The sequence below is a fragment of the Thunnus albacares genome, chromosome 15 (genome assembly GCF_914725855.1).
Source record: "Thunnus albacares chromosome 15, fThuAlb1.1, whole genome shotgun sequence".
Taxonomy (NCBI): domain Eukaryota; kingdom Metazoa; phylum Chordata; class Actinopteri; order Scombriformes; family Scombridae; genus Thunnus; species Thunnus albacares.
The window spans coordinates 18,031,910-18,045,787 of NC_058120.1; the positions used below are offsets into that span (position 1 = coordinate 18,031,910).

The 13,878-nt window shown below is 42.4% G+C and overlaps 1 protein-coding gene across 2 annotated transcripts in view; it reads right to left on the reverse strand.

Moving 5' to 3' along the window:
• Window positions 1-629: 629 nt before the first annotated feature.
• The window catches only part of cdin1 (CDAN1 interacting nuclease 1), a 56,991-nt gene continuing 43,742 nt past the window's right edge, over window positions 630-13,878 (reverse strand). For both annotated transcript variants that reach the window (XM_044375730.1, XM_044375732.1), the window contains exon 12: window positions 630-2,325. In XM_044375730.1, the coding sequence (XP_044231665.1) occupies window positions 2,190-2,325 (136 nt within the window). In that variant the 3' untranslated portion in view covers window positions 630-2,189. The remainder of the gene's footprint in view (window positions 2,326-13,878) is intronic.

Sequence of the window (13,878 nt, forward strand, 5' to 3'; positions counted from 1 at the left end):
GTGGAATGGGTCGGGTTTGGGAGTGATTACACCATAACGAAGCAAGAACAGAACATCTCTTCATTCATATCTCACTGTACTTTTTACCCGAGGTAGATTCAGCTCTCTGCAGGACAACAGGTGAGTGCTGATGGTCAGTTATGAAGCCTCTGTACTGACAGATCTGTGATATTGGGAAACAAATAAAAAATCTCTTTTTTTCCTCAGTTTCAACACTGCCACAGTTAGAAGAAACAATACCTGTGTAAAATGATGCATTTTCTGAGATGGTAGCAGGTTCTTCACCCTTTCACTTTTTTTCTTCTTATCGTTTTGTGTGTCATAAAGAAGAGGACAGGACAGGGACCCCCTATAGGCAGTGCATATCTGCTTCTAAAAGCATCACTCAACTTTATGTTCACCTCTGGTTCCCGAAGCCCGGCTGTGTTTCTTCCATTAGTATCTGCTCATAAAAGAAAGCTGGGTTGTAAAGATGTGCAACAGACAACTGCTGGATAGTCACACACCTTTACATGGAAATCAGGTGTTACTACGTACCTGTGGGCACAGACATGGCTGAAGTTAAAGAAGTGTATTAGAAGTATATCAAGTTTATGCTATTGATAGTCATGACAAAAAATATTCTAAACCACTTGTCAGAATTTATTAATAATAAACACATACAAAAATACACTGTGCAATATACAATACAAAAACGATTACAGCATGAATGTTGGATAGAACATAACAAGAACTGAATGATTTTTTTTATAGTCCCACTCTGCATTCATAGAGGTGACAATGACCTAATTTATTTGCATTTTATTTGACTGTGACCTCAGCTCTCTGGCTCAACAGACACCTCAGTCCCTTCTGTGGAGAACACTGAAACATTAGGCTTCTTGCTTGTTGAAAATGTTCATATTAAATATTAAATACTGACTTTAGCCCTATAAATAACATTGTGAACTAGTGCTGAAACGATTAGTCACTTTATCAATTGGTCAAACAACAGTTTTTATAATCAATTAATTATTGAAGCATAATGCTAAACATTTATCAACTGCAGTTTTTTTTTTTTTTTTTAATTTTGAAGATTTGCTTCTTTTCTTTGTTTTATATAATTGTTAATTGAATATCTGTGGGTTTTGGTATGGTGGTCATGCATAACCAACAATTTTAAGAGCTTCTGAGAAATTGTGATGGCCATTTTAAATGATTGTCTGACATTTTATAGACTAAATAATGATAATAATTGTTAGTTGCAGCCCAAACTATAAATATGATTTAAAATATGTGTATTGTTTAACCAACGCTACTGAAAAGTAGCGGACGAGAAAAATCATTGATGGTACTGGATTTATTGTTAAATAATTTCTTAATAGTTTCTTAATCATAGTTAAGTTAATTACAAAAATACATAAAGCAGACAGACTGTAGATAATAATTTTGTGATGAAATTTAGTTGAGTTGTGAACTGTACTGAACTGAACTGAGGTCAAATCAAAACAAAAAAAAAAAAATCTTCAATACATTTGTGAAGTGAAAAAGGTCACTGTGAGGCCAGCCTTAATCAGAAATGATCCTGTTTACCCCCCTGGAGAGTGACTGAGAGGGCACCGAGTGACGCAGGTGAGAGACAGGCGTCCACCCAGCCCCCGGACCGCACCTCTCTTATCTGCCTATGGAACGGAGGAGGAAGGAGTGACAAAGGCCAGGGCTCTGGGTGTGATAAGGAAGGGCCTTATGTCCTGCTTTGGCCCTGGCTCTCACCCTGGCTGGCCATTACGAAAAGCCATCCAGGGGCCAGGAGTTGACCACAACCAGGAAAGCCTCCAAGATGGTGTTTTCACACACAGGTATGAATCTGACCCTTTGCTGTCAGATATACATAATGTGTTGGTGTGTATTTACATGTGGTAGCTTTGCGGCAGAAAGAGAGGGAGAAAGGTAGAGACAGACAGAGAAAGAGGGTCAGTTGGAGTTCAGGGCAGAGCTCTGCCAGTAGTCTCACACTGCAGGAAAGCCAAATTGCTTCCGGATCTAGGTATCCACCCCTGCACAGTTCAGTGTTACTGTTCCTACCCTTCCCGCCTCCTTGTACTCCTCTCGCTTTCCTCCCATTCATCCACCCATCTTTAGTTGTTTTTTTTTTTTTTCTTCACTCATTATTTCCTCACTCTTTGTCCCTCTTTTGGCTCTTGTGGCAGTCAGTCCTGCTGGGTGGCATGACACAGGGTGACAATGTCTGTAGGGAAGCAGTCTTTAAGTAGGATACCTCTGTCTCTCTGGCAGTCCAGCTCTCCAATGAAACCATACCAGTAGATGACAAGACCTGGACCAAATCTGCAGTGCAAAACAAAAGAAACAAAGCCGGTCTTTTGTTAGTACATCCTTGCTGTCATCTCAGACAGTTCTGCAGTAGCTTTCACTGAGTTATATTAGCTGCTTTAAAATTCAGATCTGTAAAATGCTCATGGCTGTTGATGTTGGATTTGGAAAGCATAACAAAAAAGCAGACAGTAAGTGAAGAGATACAAAGATGGGAGAGTAGCAGGATTGATCTATGGGAGATAAGGTCAATTAGGTATTTTCCTTTGATCACCATCCAGGAAACTTGTGCTGAATCAAACAAAAACGCCGCCAGGAAGATTAAGATCTCTCTGACAGGGTGATACACACTTGATCACATTACAATGGCAGTGAAATAACAATAATCTGTGAAATAACAAAGCACTACCAAGGCCTCCGGAACCTGTCATCGGAAGCCTTTGGTACATAGCAGAGCACACAGAGTTCAACACAAAGTCTGAGACTTAAACACTGCATCTGGTGGTTAATGTTAGCCAGTCCAACAGCGTCCAGCTGTTTCATTCACATTCGCTTTGAAAGCCAAAGCAACTTTGCCTTAGTTGGCGAGCACTGCAGTTCCCAAGAGCTATAAATAATGACTTTTCAAGCAACTGAGAAATCAAGTTCAGACTATTTAAATGTTAGGTGTTTTTATTTTTTTCCTTTGTTCTATCTTTTCTTCTCTCCCTTGCATATTTTTGCTGCTATTGTGTCTCATAGACACTGTAGCTACTGTACACCTGAAGGTCTGCTGAAAGGTGCAGAAACAATTAAAACGGAGGAGTTGTTCAGCGGGAATGTGCAATGTTATTTCACTACGTCTCCTCACAAAGACAATAAATCATCTTTCAAGCTATTTATTATGCCCCAAAGAGCCACCAGTGGCCTCTCTCTGCCTCATATAGATCATACCTTTTCTTTGAACATTAGCTGCCATACATAAAGACATGTCACAGTTGAACTCTGAACGGAGAGCATCTCAGCCCCCACATGCAAAACCAGATTCAGTTGGCTGACAGTGCTCCGGTCCCAGACACTCTATCCTCAGACAGTTAACAATGTTGTGGGGCCTCTGGAGACCTTGACAGGAAGCTAGCAAAGGGCCACGGAGGGCAGCAAAAGTTTAGCTCCAAGGTAAAGTGCATAAAACCTCAACTTGTGACCAATCATTTCATATTAAACTACTGACTCAAGCATCCTATGTGTTTTAACAATAATTATGGGAATATTTAGTCTTTTGTATGGTTATTATTTATGAGCTTATTATAAATACCTAGAAGGTCAACATTACTACTTCACCAAGGTATTTTAACCACATAAATGCTAGAGCAAGAATCAGCTGTTGCGACGTATGTATGTATGTATATGTGTGTACTGTGCTGTGTTGTGTTGACAAGGCCTTGAGGCAGTGCATGTTCTACATACAGTACTTGTATGGAGACAGACACATGCACAAAATAATATGTGACTATACACGCACACATCCCTCCCTCCAAGAGGCCCTTGCTGCAGTACATGCTCCTGCACCCCATCCCTGCATTCTACGTTTTACAGTGTGTGATTTACAGTGCTGTATCTATGAGCAAACAGGCCAAAGCTAACAGCCCTGGAGAAAGCCCACAGATGCACACTGCAAGTTCACCACAATGTCACACACATAGCTCAGCCTCTCAGCACTGTACAAAGCTCAAGCCCCCAAACTCTCACTGTTTCCATGGTTGATGGCTGTGCATGGCCGCCAACTCTTAATATGGAAATGTTATGGAAACAAAACCTAAACATTTACATTAGATGACTTTGGAAAAGGGGTTATGCTCTTCTTTTTTATTCTGCCGCCGCACTGTATGTATTTCCTGTGTTCTGGATGGGGAGGTGAGGCTGAAAAGGGGAGAAAAAGGGAGACCAGTCTGCGCAGAGTGGAGAGAGGCAACCTTCTGAAAAGGTTAAAACTGTACATCAACAGATAAGGCAGCGGTGTACGATACATCATGTCCCGGGTCTGTCAGGAGAGGCCGAGCACAAATTGAAACAAGCAAAATTATAAACACAGGGGAGCCATGTCACCAAGGCCTTTCCATACCATAAAGAAAATAAATGGACTTTGAATCCTACTCAGAATTAATACAAGTTAATACTACAGGGACCTTGAGGTAAGAATCAGAGACTGGGAATAGAAACAAAAACACTGAGGGGGAAGGGTGCAGTCAGGAGGCTTAGACTGAGCTTGATGGCTACAGTGTGAGATTCTCGATAAAAAGTTCCAAGCAGCATCAGATACTGTAAAGAGAAATTATAAATACATAGAATATGGTGCCTTACATACCGGTCCCTCTGAAGTTATGTGTGTTGTAACACGTGATTAAGTGAATGGAGGCTCGTGTTTAAATTTGTAGGCTAATTATGGTTGATTATATGGGCTGGCTCACCTTAACCTGGCGCGTGCTTATTATATACACCCCGTCAGAGTCAGCCATCTTCCAATAAACACCTAACTATGTAACGAGTTGGTGAAATTGTTTGTGAAATGTAGCTAATTTCAGCAAGGGGGCCACTTGACGAGCCCGGGTGTGGATTGCGGCTGCCAGCTACGCTTTCGTTAGTGTTAATGAGCGGGTGCTGGTCGCATTTAAAGCAGGTGCCAAGCAGCTTACTACGGCAGCTTAATGAGAGCAAGGCACTCAGGAACAAAAAACCCTCGAATGGAGAAGAGGAGAGCGTTATTAGTGCCTTCCTGCGCACACAGCGAGTCATGTAGACAAGCCTCACACAATGAGATCTCTCTGCCTCTGAAATGCACAACCCATACATACATAGAGCATGAGTCAAAAACACAAACTGCAAAAGCTAATAAAAACACAATAAAACACAAACTGTAACCTTCAAAGAATGTGCAAACTTGCTTTCTTGATTTTATTTCTGCCCCTCTCATTTTCTCAGAAGTCTGAGGTTGCTGTAGGTCAGACAGCGTGGCCCCCCGAAAAACTCACATTTAACATTTCTACCGAACACACAGATCAAGGTTAATTTGATCTGCCACGTTTGGTGAGAAAAAGCTTTTCTAAAACTGGAGGCCGAGCACTTCTGCCAAAACACATTATAAGAAATGATGAATTATCAATAAAATAAAGATGAATTTACACTCGACTTAAAAACACCCTCACTTCATTTTACAAACCACACAGACCCATTTTAAACAAACGCCCCGGCAATGATTTAGACAGCATAAGCCTCTACCTGAGGGTGAACTCTACGTCTCTGAGGTCTCCCCACAAAGGCCTCTTTGTTTTCGGCATCCATACATCAGGTCGCAAGGTACGGCCACTAAAGCGCTGCCAAACATTAGCTTTTCTCTGCTGTCTGAAATGCAGGTATGGAACCCGCTCAACTTCTTTTTAAAACAGAGAGCACTGAGAGTGATTGGGGTGATAGGTATAGAGGAATAAAAGTCTCTGCGTGGACAACAGAAGGTGTGTATACATAGCAAAAGACAGAGAGAAAGTGTGTGTATTAGTGACAAATGGCTTGTTCATTCGGGGTCAGTCCATGGCAAAGGCAGCTGCTTATAGGAGTTTATTTACAGGGTCAGATAACAGTTGTGTGATGTGTTTGTATGTGTGGAGTTTCAGAGGGGGGCAGTGACCCAAGGTCTGCATGCCAGGTTATATGGTTCTGCAGCTGATCACTGAACACCCAGCTTGTATATTTTAATTGCCTTGTAGTAGTTTGTTGTAGCAAGTCAGCCAGACTGATGATGAAGACACCCCTGATAACACAAGCTTCTGTGCACACAAATGGGCTGACTCTGCCCAGAGGGGCATCCTTAAACAGGGAGGTAAATAATCCCCTGCAACAAACTATACATCCTAGTGTCCATAAATAACAGGAGTTGAATGGAAGAGTTAACCTCCCACAGACAAGTTATTAACATGACTAGAGCTTAGAATAGAACACCTTCTTTTCTCCCCCGCCTCCCTCTTCCTCTTTATGGGCAAGGAAAATTTCGATTCTGCTCAGGTATGTAAAACACAAATACAAGGCAGCCGTAGCACACAATTGTACATTAAATGAGTCACCCAAACCTACACAAGCACTGTAATTAAGGTGGAATAGAAGGCAATAAAGAATAAAACATCTTCCGCCAGGTGTAACTCTCCTCGACGTTTTTATGTTTTCTGTTGCCGGGTTATGGAAATGGAACGTGACGCGGATGTAGTTCGTCTTTGTCACTGTTGGAGGTGGAGAGAGTGTTTTATGCGCAGGTATGTTTGTGTATTGTGGTGTTAGGTAGGTTAACATGAGGGAGTGGAGGTGTGATGTGTAAGTATGAAGGGAGTGGGAGGTCAGGTCGAGTGAGTGTGTTGTGAGTTCTGTGTTGCGCTGGGAGCTAATTTACGCTCACTGATGCAAGATACCAATACCAGAACAGAGATGAGAGGATTACAATGCTTTATCTGGTAACCATAGCAACTACTGTAACCTATGGAGCAGGACTCAATGACCATTACAAAATTAGTCATTATCAACCTGATCTACCTTAATCTTGGAAACACTAAGATATGGTGTATTATCAAACACACCATGATATTTGCATGAGGATGTGGAGACCGTGCTGACTGTCACTTTGAAAATCTTATCATCCAAACTCACACATATTTATTTAAACAAAGATTGACCTGACAAATAGGCCTATGTGGTTTTGACAAAAGCAAATATCATTATATTTTTTGCTGAATACTTTGATATTGATAATATAACAGTATTTGGGAGATGACTACTGGTGTTTTTAGAAGACATTTTAAGACAGAAATTTTTAAAAATATAAATAAGTAATGTTGATATGATAATCGAATAGGTATTCAATGTGACACTAACCTAGAATAGTCAAATCAGTTCAGAAATCTTTATCACTTTACTGTAATGTGAAATAATTAGATGTATTATATTAATTTTAGTTAACATGCATAAATAGAATGAGTATCTTTAATTTTTGGTACTCACTGCAATGCCCTACTTGTTTATTGAACATCTTAAAAATTAAAAATTTTAAAAATTAAAAATTAATTAAATTTTTGTTATATGTTACATTACTTTGTGCAAGTAAATACAATTACATATAGATATGACACTTAAGTTATGACTTTTTTCTCAATGAAAAAAATATTTCTATTTCTAAATATTTCTTTTTATTATTTTATTAATAACCGTTGACTTTACTCTGCATCCATGAGTAAAATCCTGCCCCAAAGCTGCTCTCGCACTTCCCCTACACCACTGTACTCAGGGACTCTCCAGTCTTTATCTTCCAATAACCACTTATCACTTTCTCTGACCTCAGTCCCCCTCACAGCCTCCTATTACCTCAGCCACCTTCTCACATTAACCTAAAATCTTATCACCTTACACACACACAATCTGACAGAGCCTATTTCAATCAGCTGATTGATAACCTGGCTAATACATCATTCTGTGAATGAGCACATGAGCTAATAAGTGTCACATAAAGAGCGGTTTTATTTTTGTTTTGACAATAGCAAGACACAGAGAGCCGTGCTTCGCAACGCCATTTGGTCCTAGTTAGGATCTGCAAACATCCTCCAGCCGAAGGGAGGAGTCTTAATCAGTGTTTGGAACTCGTTAAGTCCCTTAACTGAGCATGTCGCCTACCACATTAGCAACACATATCTGAGGGAACAAGTGTGCGTTGTGTGTGTAATGTGTGCTGGTCCCCTCTCAGATCTATGAAGTCACGGTCCAACGCGCTTTGACACACTCTGGTCTGCTTTGGATGTGGAGCGAAACCAAACAAGGTGTGGTCTGGCCTTGGCTTTGTCTGTTTAGTGTTCAGAAGTTGGTCCAAACAGCACTGAGGACAATGCATACGACAAAACAACCTACTGACGACAGCTCCGCCATGACACCAGGATGACCGACATTACAGTCGGGTTGGAGTTATGGAACAACTTACACTTCAACATCAGTGTTCTCTCCAGCAAAAACCAAACTTACATTTTAGACTTTCTGTGCGTCATTCCTTTGTCTTTTACATTTTGTCTTTGTAATATGATTGCACTGATTAGAACGGTCTGTCTCTGTGTTATTCTCTGACTGTATAAGGGTTAACATTCAGATGGTCAGAGCTCACCTGATCTTTTCTCAGATATCGACTCCCTTTCCTCTATAATGACCCTCTACATCATGAAAATGGCTTGATCGCTTCAGTTATGACACACTGAGTGGGTATTCATTAGCACTTGATACTGATATTATTAAATTCTATTATGGCAATGGCTTCAAATGGTGTCTCCTATGCAAGTGCCATAGGTAATAATTGAGTCTTGATGTGTGTAAACGCATTTAAAAAAAATACACTGAACAGGATTGAGATACCCTTGATTATATATTATATGGGAAGTAAAAATAACAGTATAAAAAAAATGTCTCTGAGGCTTTCAGTGTTTTAAAATGAGGCTTATTAGTCTCCAAAGCCAAACACTGGCCACAGTGCTAATTTGAAGATCTGTCCAGAGAGTCCCTCTGGCCTTTGATGAGTCCCCATGTCTCTAAGTTCTGCATGGAGACAGGAAGTTCCCCGCGGTGGCAGGCAGGCAGGCAGGCAGGCTGGGGGCTGGGAGGCTACGCAGACACAGAAGACCACAGCGTCAGGGGGATACATGCTCCTTTAACCTGTTATTGTGAACTCCCAGCAGCCCTGGCCGATAATTGCCACCTGTCTCTGGGGAAACACAGTCAAAGGCAGGCAGAGGGTCGGCCATTTTGTCTCTGTTGCTGCTCCTCACCCCACACAGCCCTGGTCCTAATCCTGCCCTTAACCCTAGCGGCTAACGTGTTTTCAATTTAGGATGATCCCCCTCTACACCCACGGCCCTAATCAACAACAGTTTGTACTGTAACCCTATCTGCCCTTGCGAGGGCAGCATCAGCCTGACCGGGCGCCTGCAAACCTGATGGGTCCAGCAGAGGAACAGTGTTGTGTGTGTATATGTATGATATCATGTTTATATGTGAGGTTGTGAGGTCATAGGATGTGTGCCTTATACTTACCTGTTTGTCTTGCTTATCTTGTTAGGGTATGAAAATATACATATAAACATCCACACACACACACACACGTTAGTCACACAGAATGCTGCGTATAATCAGACACTTAATGATGAATGTATATATAAAAAGTGAACTCTATTTTTAAACATATTTTGAGAACACCTTACTTTGCTGAAAGTAGATTATTTCTAGATTCTTTTTAAATATCCTGTTTCCTGTTTTCAACAACTGTGATAAGTTGTTATGGCTATGCTTACATTTTAGGTGACTTTTTACAAAGTGACAAATACACATTGTATATCCTTTTTTCACTCCTAATTGTTCTTCATTTCGGGTTCAGGAATAAGTCACATATTTGCTGCCACTTCAGTGAGGGCTGAATCAAAAGTTAGGCATGGAAAGGCAGGTGTGAATGTTTGTTGTGTAGGGCCTCTTGGCCTCTGCATCCACGAGTAAAACCCTGTCCCAAAATTAGAGTGTGGCCTCTAATGTCTCCCTAGGAGAAAAAGAGGCCTGGCTTTCGTCCAAGTCAGCACCTTTGGAAGTGCAGTCGTGTTACCACCATTAAATCAACATGTCAGCGCCCGGCCCAGTGAACTTCTTCACCCAGACTCCACCGCTTACAGCTACCCCACACACCTAATGAATTGGTGTGAACGTCCATCTGTCTGCTAAAATGAAAAGGGGAAAGGAGATATGAGGAGAAAGAAGAAAACAAGACTCGGTCAAAACCCAGTATATGGCTGGGCCGTGTGTGGTCAATGTGCAAAATTGTGGCCAATTTGTTACAGGGATAAGTAGTGGTAGTGTGTATAATGTAAATTCCTGGATACTAAAAGTTCATCGGCAATTTTCTGTAGCAGTCCCAGTAATGTTTGTTGTTAAAGTGTACTGAAGTAGCACATCACATGACATGGTTAAGCAATGTTTGAGTCAAAAAAAAGGACATAAATGTAGTTGCAAGAACAATACTTTCCACTCATATCTTGGAATGTTTGATTTGAGTGATAACTTATTTTAATTTTAATTATAGCTATTCTAATGAACTTTTAACTCCCCCTGCTCTTTCATCTGTTTCTATCTGTGCATGTCTGCAAAGTAGTAATACGTAGGATTAGCATGCTAGGCTACCAGTCCATCAGCTTTGTGACTTTATATCCATGCCGTGACATCTTTCATAGCACACAAACACCGTAAACACACCTGTCACCTGCCCAGCACAGTGCTGTTAAACCAGAAACACCGCGGCTACACCTTATTTTTATACAGTCTATGGGCTACACACAGCACGGCACAGCTATGCTAATGATGATAGCCATGCTAACTAGCCAATAGCCATCGTGCAAGCTGGTAAAATAGATTTGTCCCGTCTCTTTGTATCTGTGGGTTGGTGCTCCTGTCAGTGTTGGAGCCTCCATGTGAGAAGCTTCGGTTGGTAAATGCGTGTTTTTAAAACTTATTTTGGGACTACACTCACTCTCAGCCCCGCTGAGAGTTCAGGGCACTCAGGGCTCCACTGTAAAAATCCCATGAGGACATAATACAAACTGTTTGCACAAATTCATTTTGAAAGAGCAATGGCCAGTGGGGAAACACTGGGCTGGCCGACCAATGGTGTAACTTCATCACTCAGTGAGTCAGTCAATCAGTCAGTGACGGACAGACATTCAGGGTTATAAGGCTAGTCTGTGGCCAGTCCAGCCCAAAAAGATATTCCTTTTTGAGCTGTTGCATAGACCATTTGCAGTCCACTCATATGATTATCATCACCAGACACAGAAACACTACTAGTCCTATTGAACGGAGATCTGCTGTGGCAAAACAACCAAAGCCAGGTTATGGTATCCCAGCCGTCAACCTTGGCCTCTGGTTCCAAAATGGAACTGTCCCAGTTTGGGGGGCGAGTTTGGAGACGGACACAGGCGAAGGGCCACAGAAAGCTGTGTGCTTACTCGGCAGTCTGTTTACATTCCTGAGGGTAATTTTAGCCCCCGGGGGGGAGCAGAGCAGGGGGGCCGACATGTCGTTGGGTCTTGTCAGTGGTCGACGGGCCAGCCGGCGCAGTGGCGGCACCTGGACATGTGGGTGGTACATAAAAACACACACACACACACATACACACACACACACACACACACACACACACACACACACACACACACACACACACACACACAGACCTCAGGCGGAACTTTTATCTTGTTTGCAACTCCATTATTTACTACTTTTAGTAAATTTAAAAAGAGCTAGCTAGCATCTTCTACATAATATCAATATCTACTTTGTCTGAAGCTGGACTGGACAACTAAATGGAGACACAAGCCGACGAGGAGGCAGAGTGGAAAATCACACAAGCGAGGGTGTAGTCTTGGTAGCAGGCCCACCACAGAGCACCATTAGCTTTGGACAACACAGGATATCCCCAGTGTTTTCACTGATGATCTGGGGTGCAAATCTAATTTCATTGTAGTTTTTAAAAATTTGCTATGCAAACAAAACAATAATCCTAGCTCAAGAATGGCTAACAGCTTCTGTGTGCGTGTTGGGATTTGTCTTTTTATTATTCCCAGCCCAGACTGTCCCTTCAAAGGGCAAGAAAGCAAAATGTCCATGTGTGTTCGCCGTGTTCGTGTGCGAGTGCGTGTGTAAAAGAGAAGGGGAAAGAGAGGGAGGGAGAGAGAGACTCAGAGCTTATCGAAACTAATTAGGCGAGGGATCAGGATGGAAGTTAAATACTGGGCTACATGTAATGAAAGAAGCAGAGTGGGGGACATCTAGGGGTCAGGCCCACACCAAACAGTGGTCCTCAGGCAATCTGGTATTGATTTTCACTCGTTTGGGGATGAAGGTAGACGGGGGGTGGGGGGGTGGGGGGGGGGCGGTGAGTCATGTAGCGAGAGAGAGAGAGTCAGAAAGAGGCAATAGGGCAGAGTCTAAGGGTCTCATGAGTTGTCAACTTGACAGTTTAACCCCTTTTGGAGTAGAACAAACAAACAGAGGGATCTCCTGGGCTGACAGCGTTGATCTGTCATAGCGATGACACTGCAAAGCCCACACAATGCCCACACAGGAGAGGAAAGTGGTGGTGGTGGGGAGGGGTGGCTTGATACAGATATGCAGAGGCACATTCCTTAAGCCTTAGAAGATAGGACTGTGCTCTGCTTAAGCTGTGGCAACACTGATCTATAAATATTTGCACCTTTGAAAATCTACATTTCCACTGACAGATAAATTTAAAAGCAAATATAGACTGAATAGGAAATCTGCGATATTTCTTGTTATTAGTGTTCTATAAAGACTAAAAGCACATATTTATGCAAAAGAGGGCTGTCCAAAGTGGAACTATCTGTTACATTTTGGTCTTTCCCCAAGTCAAGAACTTTGCGAGTCCCTGATAAAGCTGGATGGGTGACCGTCCACAACCGCACAGACACACAGATGTCAGTGCTCCTCTCCTGTCACTCAATCTGCGAAGGCCGTCACCCCGAGCACCTTCCCTCTCATGTTCTTAAACACTTGAAGGCCCCTTTCACTTTTCCCCTCAGACTGCCTCATCGCTTTGTCAGATTGCCAAGGGGGACTCCATTAGCCTGGCCAAGCACAGAGCCCCCAACTCTCTCCTATACTTAAAACACAAACACACACACACACAGAGGGAGGCTGATACGCACAGCTAAGGCTGTCCACATCAAATTAGAGTGGCCCCTATTGTCCCTATTACGGCCTGGGAATGCTCCATCATGACGGATGCTACGGGGTCCCTCACTTGTCAGGAGTTGTCAGACAGATAGGGAGTCTGGGTACACACAGCTGACAGGTAATCTTAATGTCTTCAATTAGCCCAATTAGGCCTGTCATAAACAATTTGATAAGTGCTCGACCAACACAAACAGATAAACGCACGCACAAGCGCACACAGGCGCACACAATCACACACCGAGGTCTGCGGGGTATTAATGAGAAGGGTAATGGGTATATCAGTGGACGGTTGACTTGTCTTTTGTTTCAAGGAGGGGTGTGTTCCCATCCCTTGCTCTCAGCTGTGCACTGCTGGCTGCTACCTGGTCAGTTCAAATTGTACTATCTCCTTTCATTAGTGCATCGCTGGCTGAGAATCTGAAAGGCCGTGACAAAATTCATTTGAGACGAGTGGGAGCAGATTGCCTGAAGCAGGTGCTATAAGGGAGATAAAACAAAAGCAGCACCTTTGTGGAGCTCTCTGTGTGAGTGTATATGTGTGTTTTCAATCTGTGCGTGTGTGAGAGGCTTTTCCCTGGTCTTCACATTCTGTTCTTTTCCTTGCTATGGTAAATGGGTAATGACACAAAAGTGCTTTTGAAAAAAAAAAAAAAAAAAAAAAAAAAGGAAGAACAGGGACCAGAGAGGAATTGGCCCAGCATACACTCAGAGCGAGCGTTTACAAAGCTGTGGTGAAATCTAAATATTGTTTCTAGCGTGACTAAACAGGCCAACACCTTTCTCTGC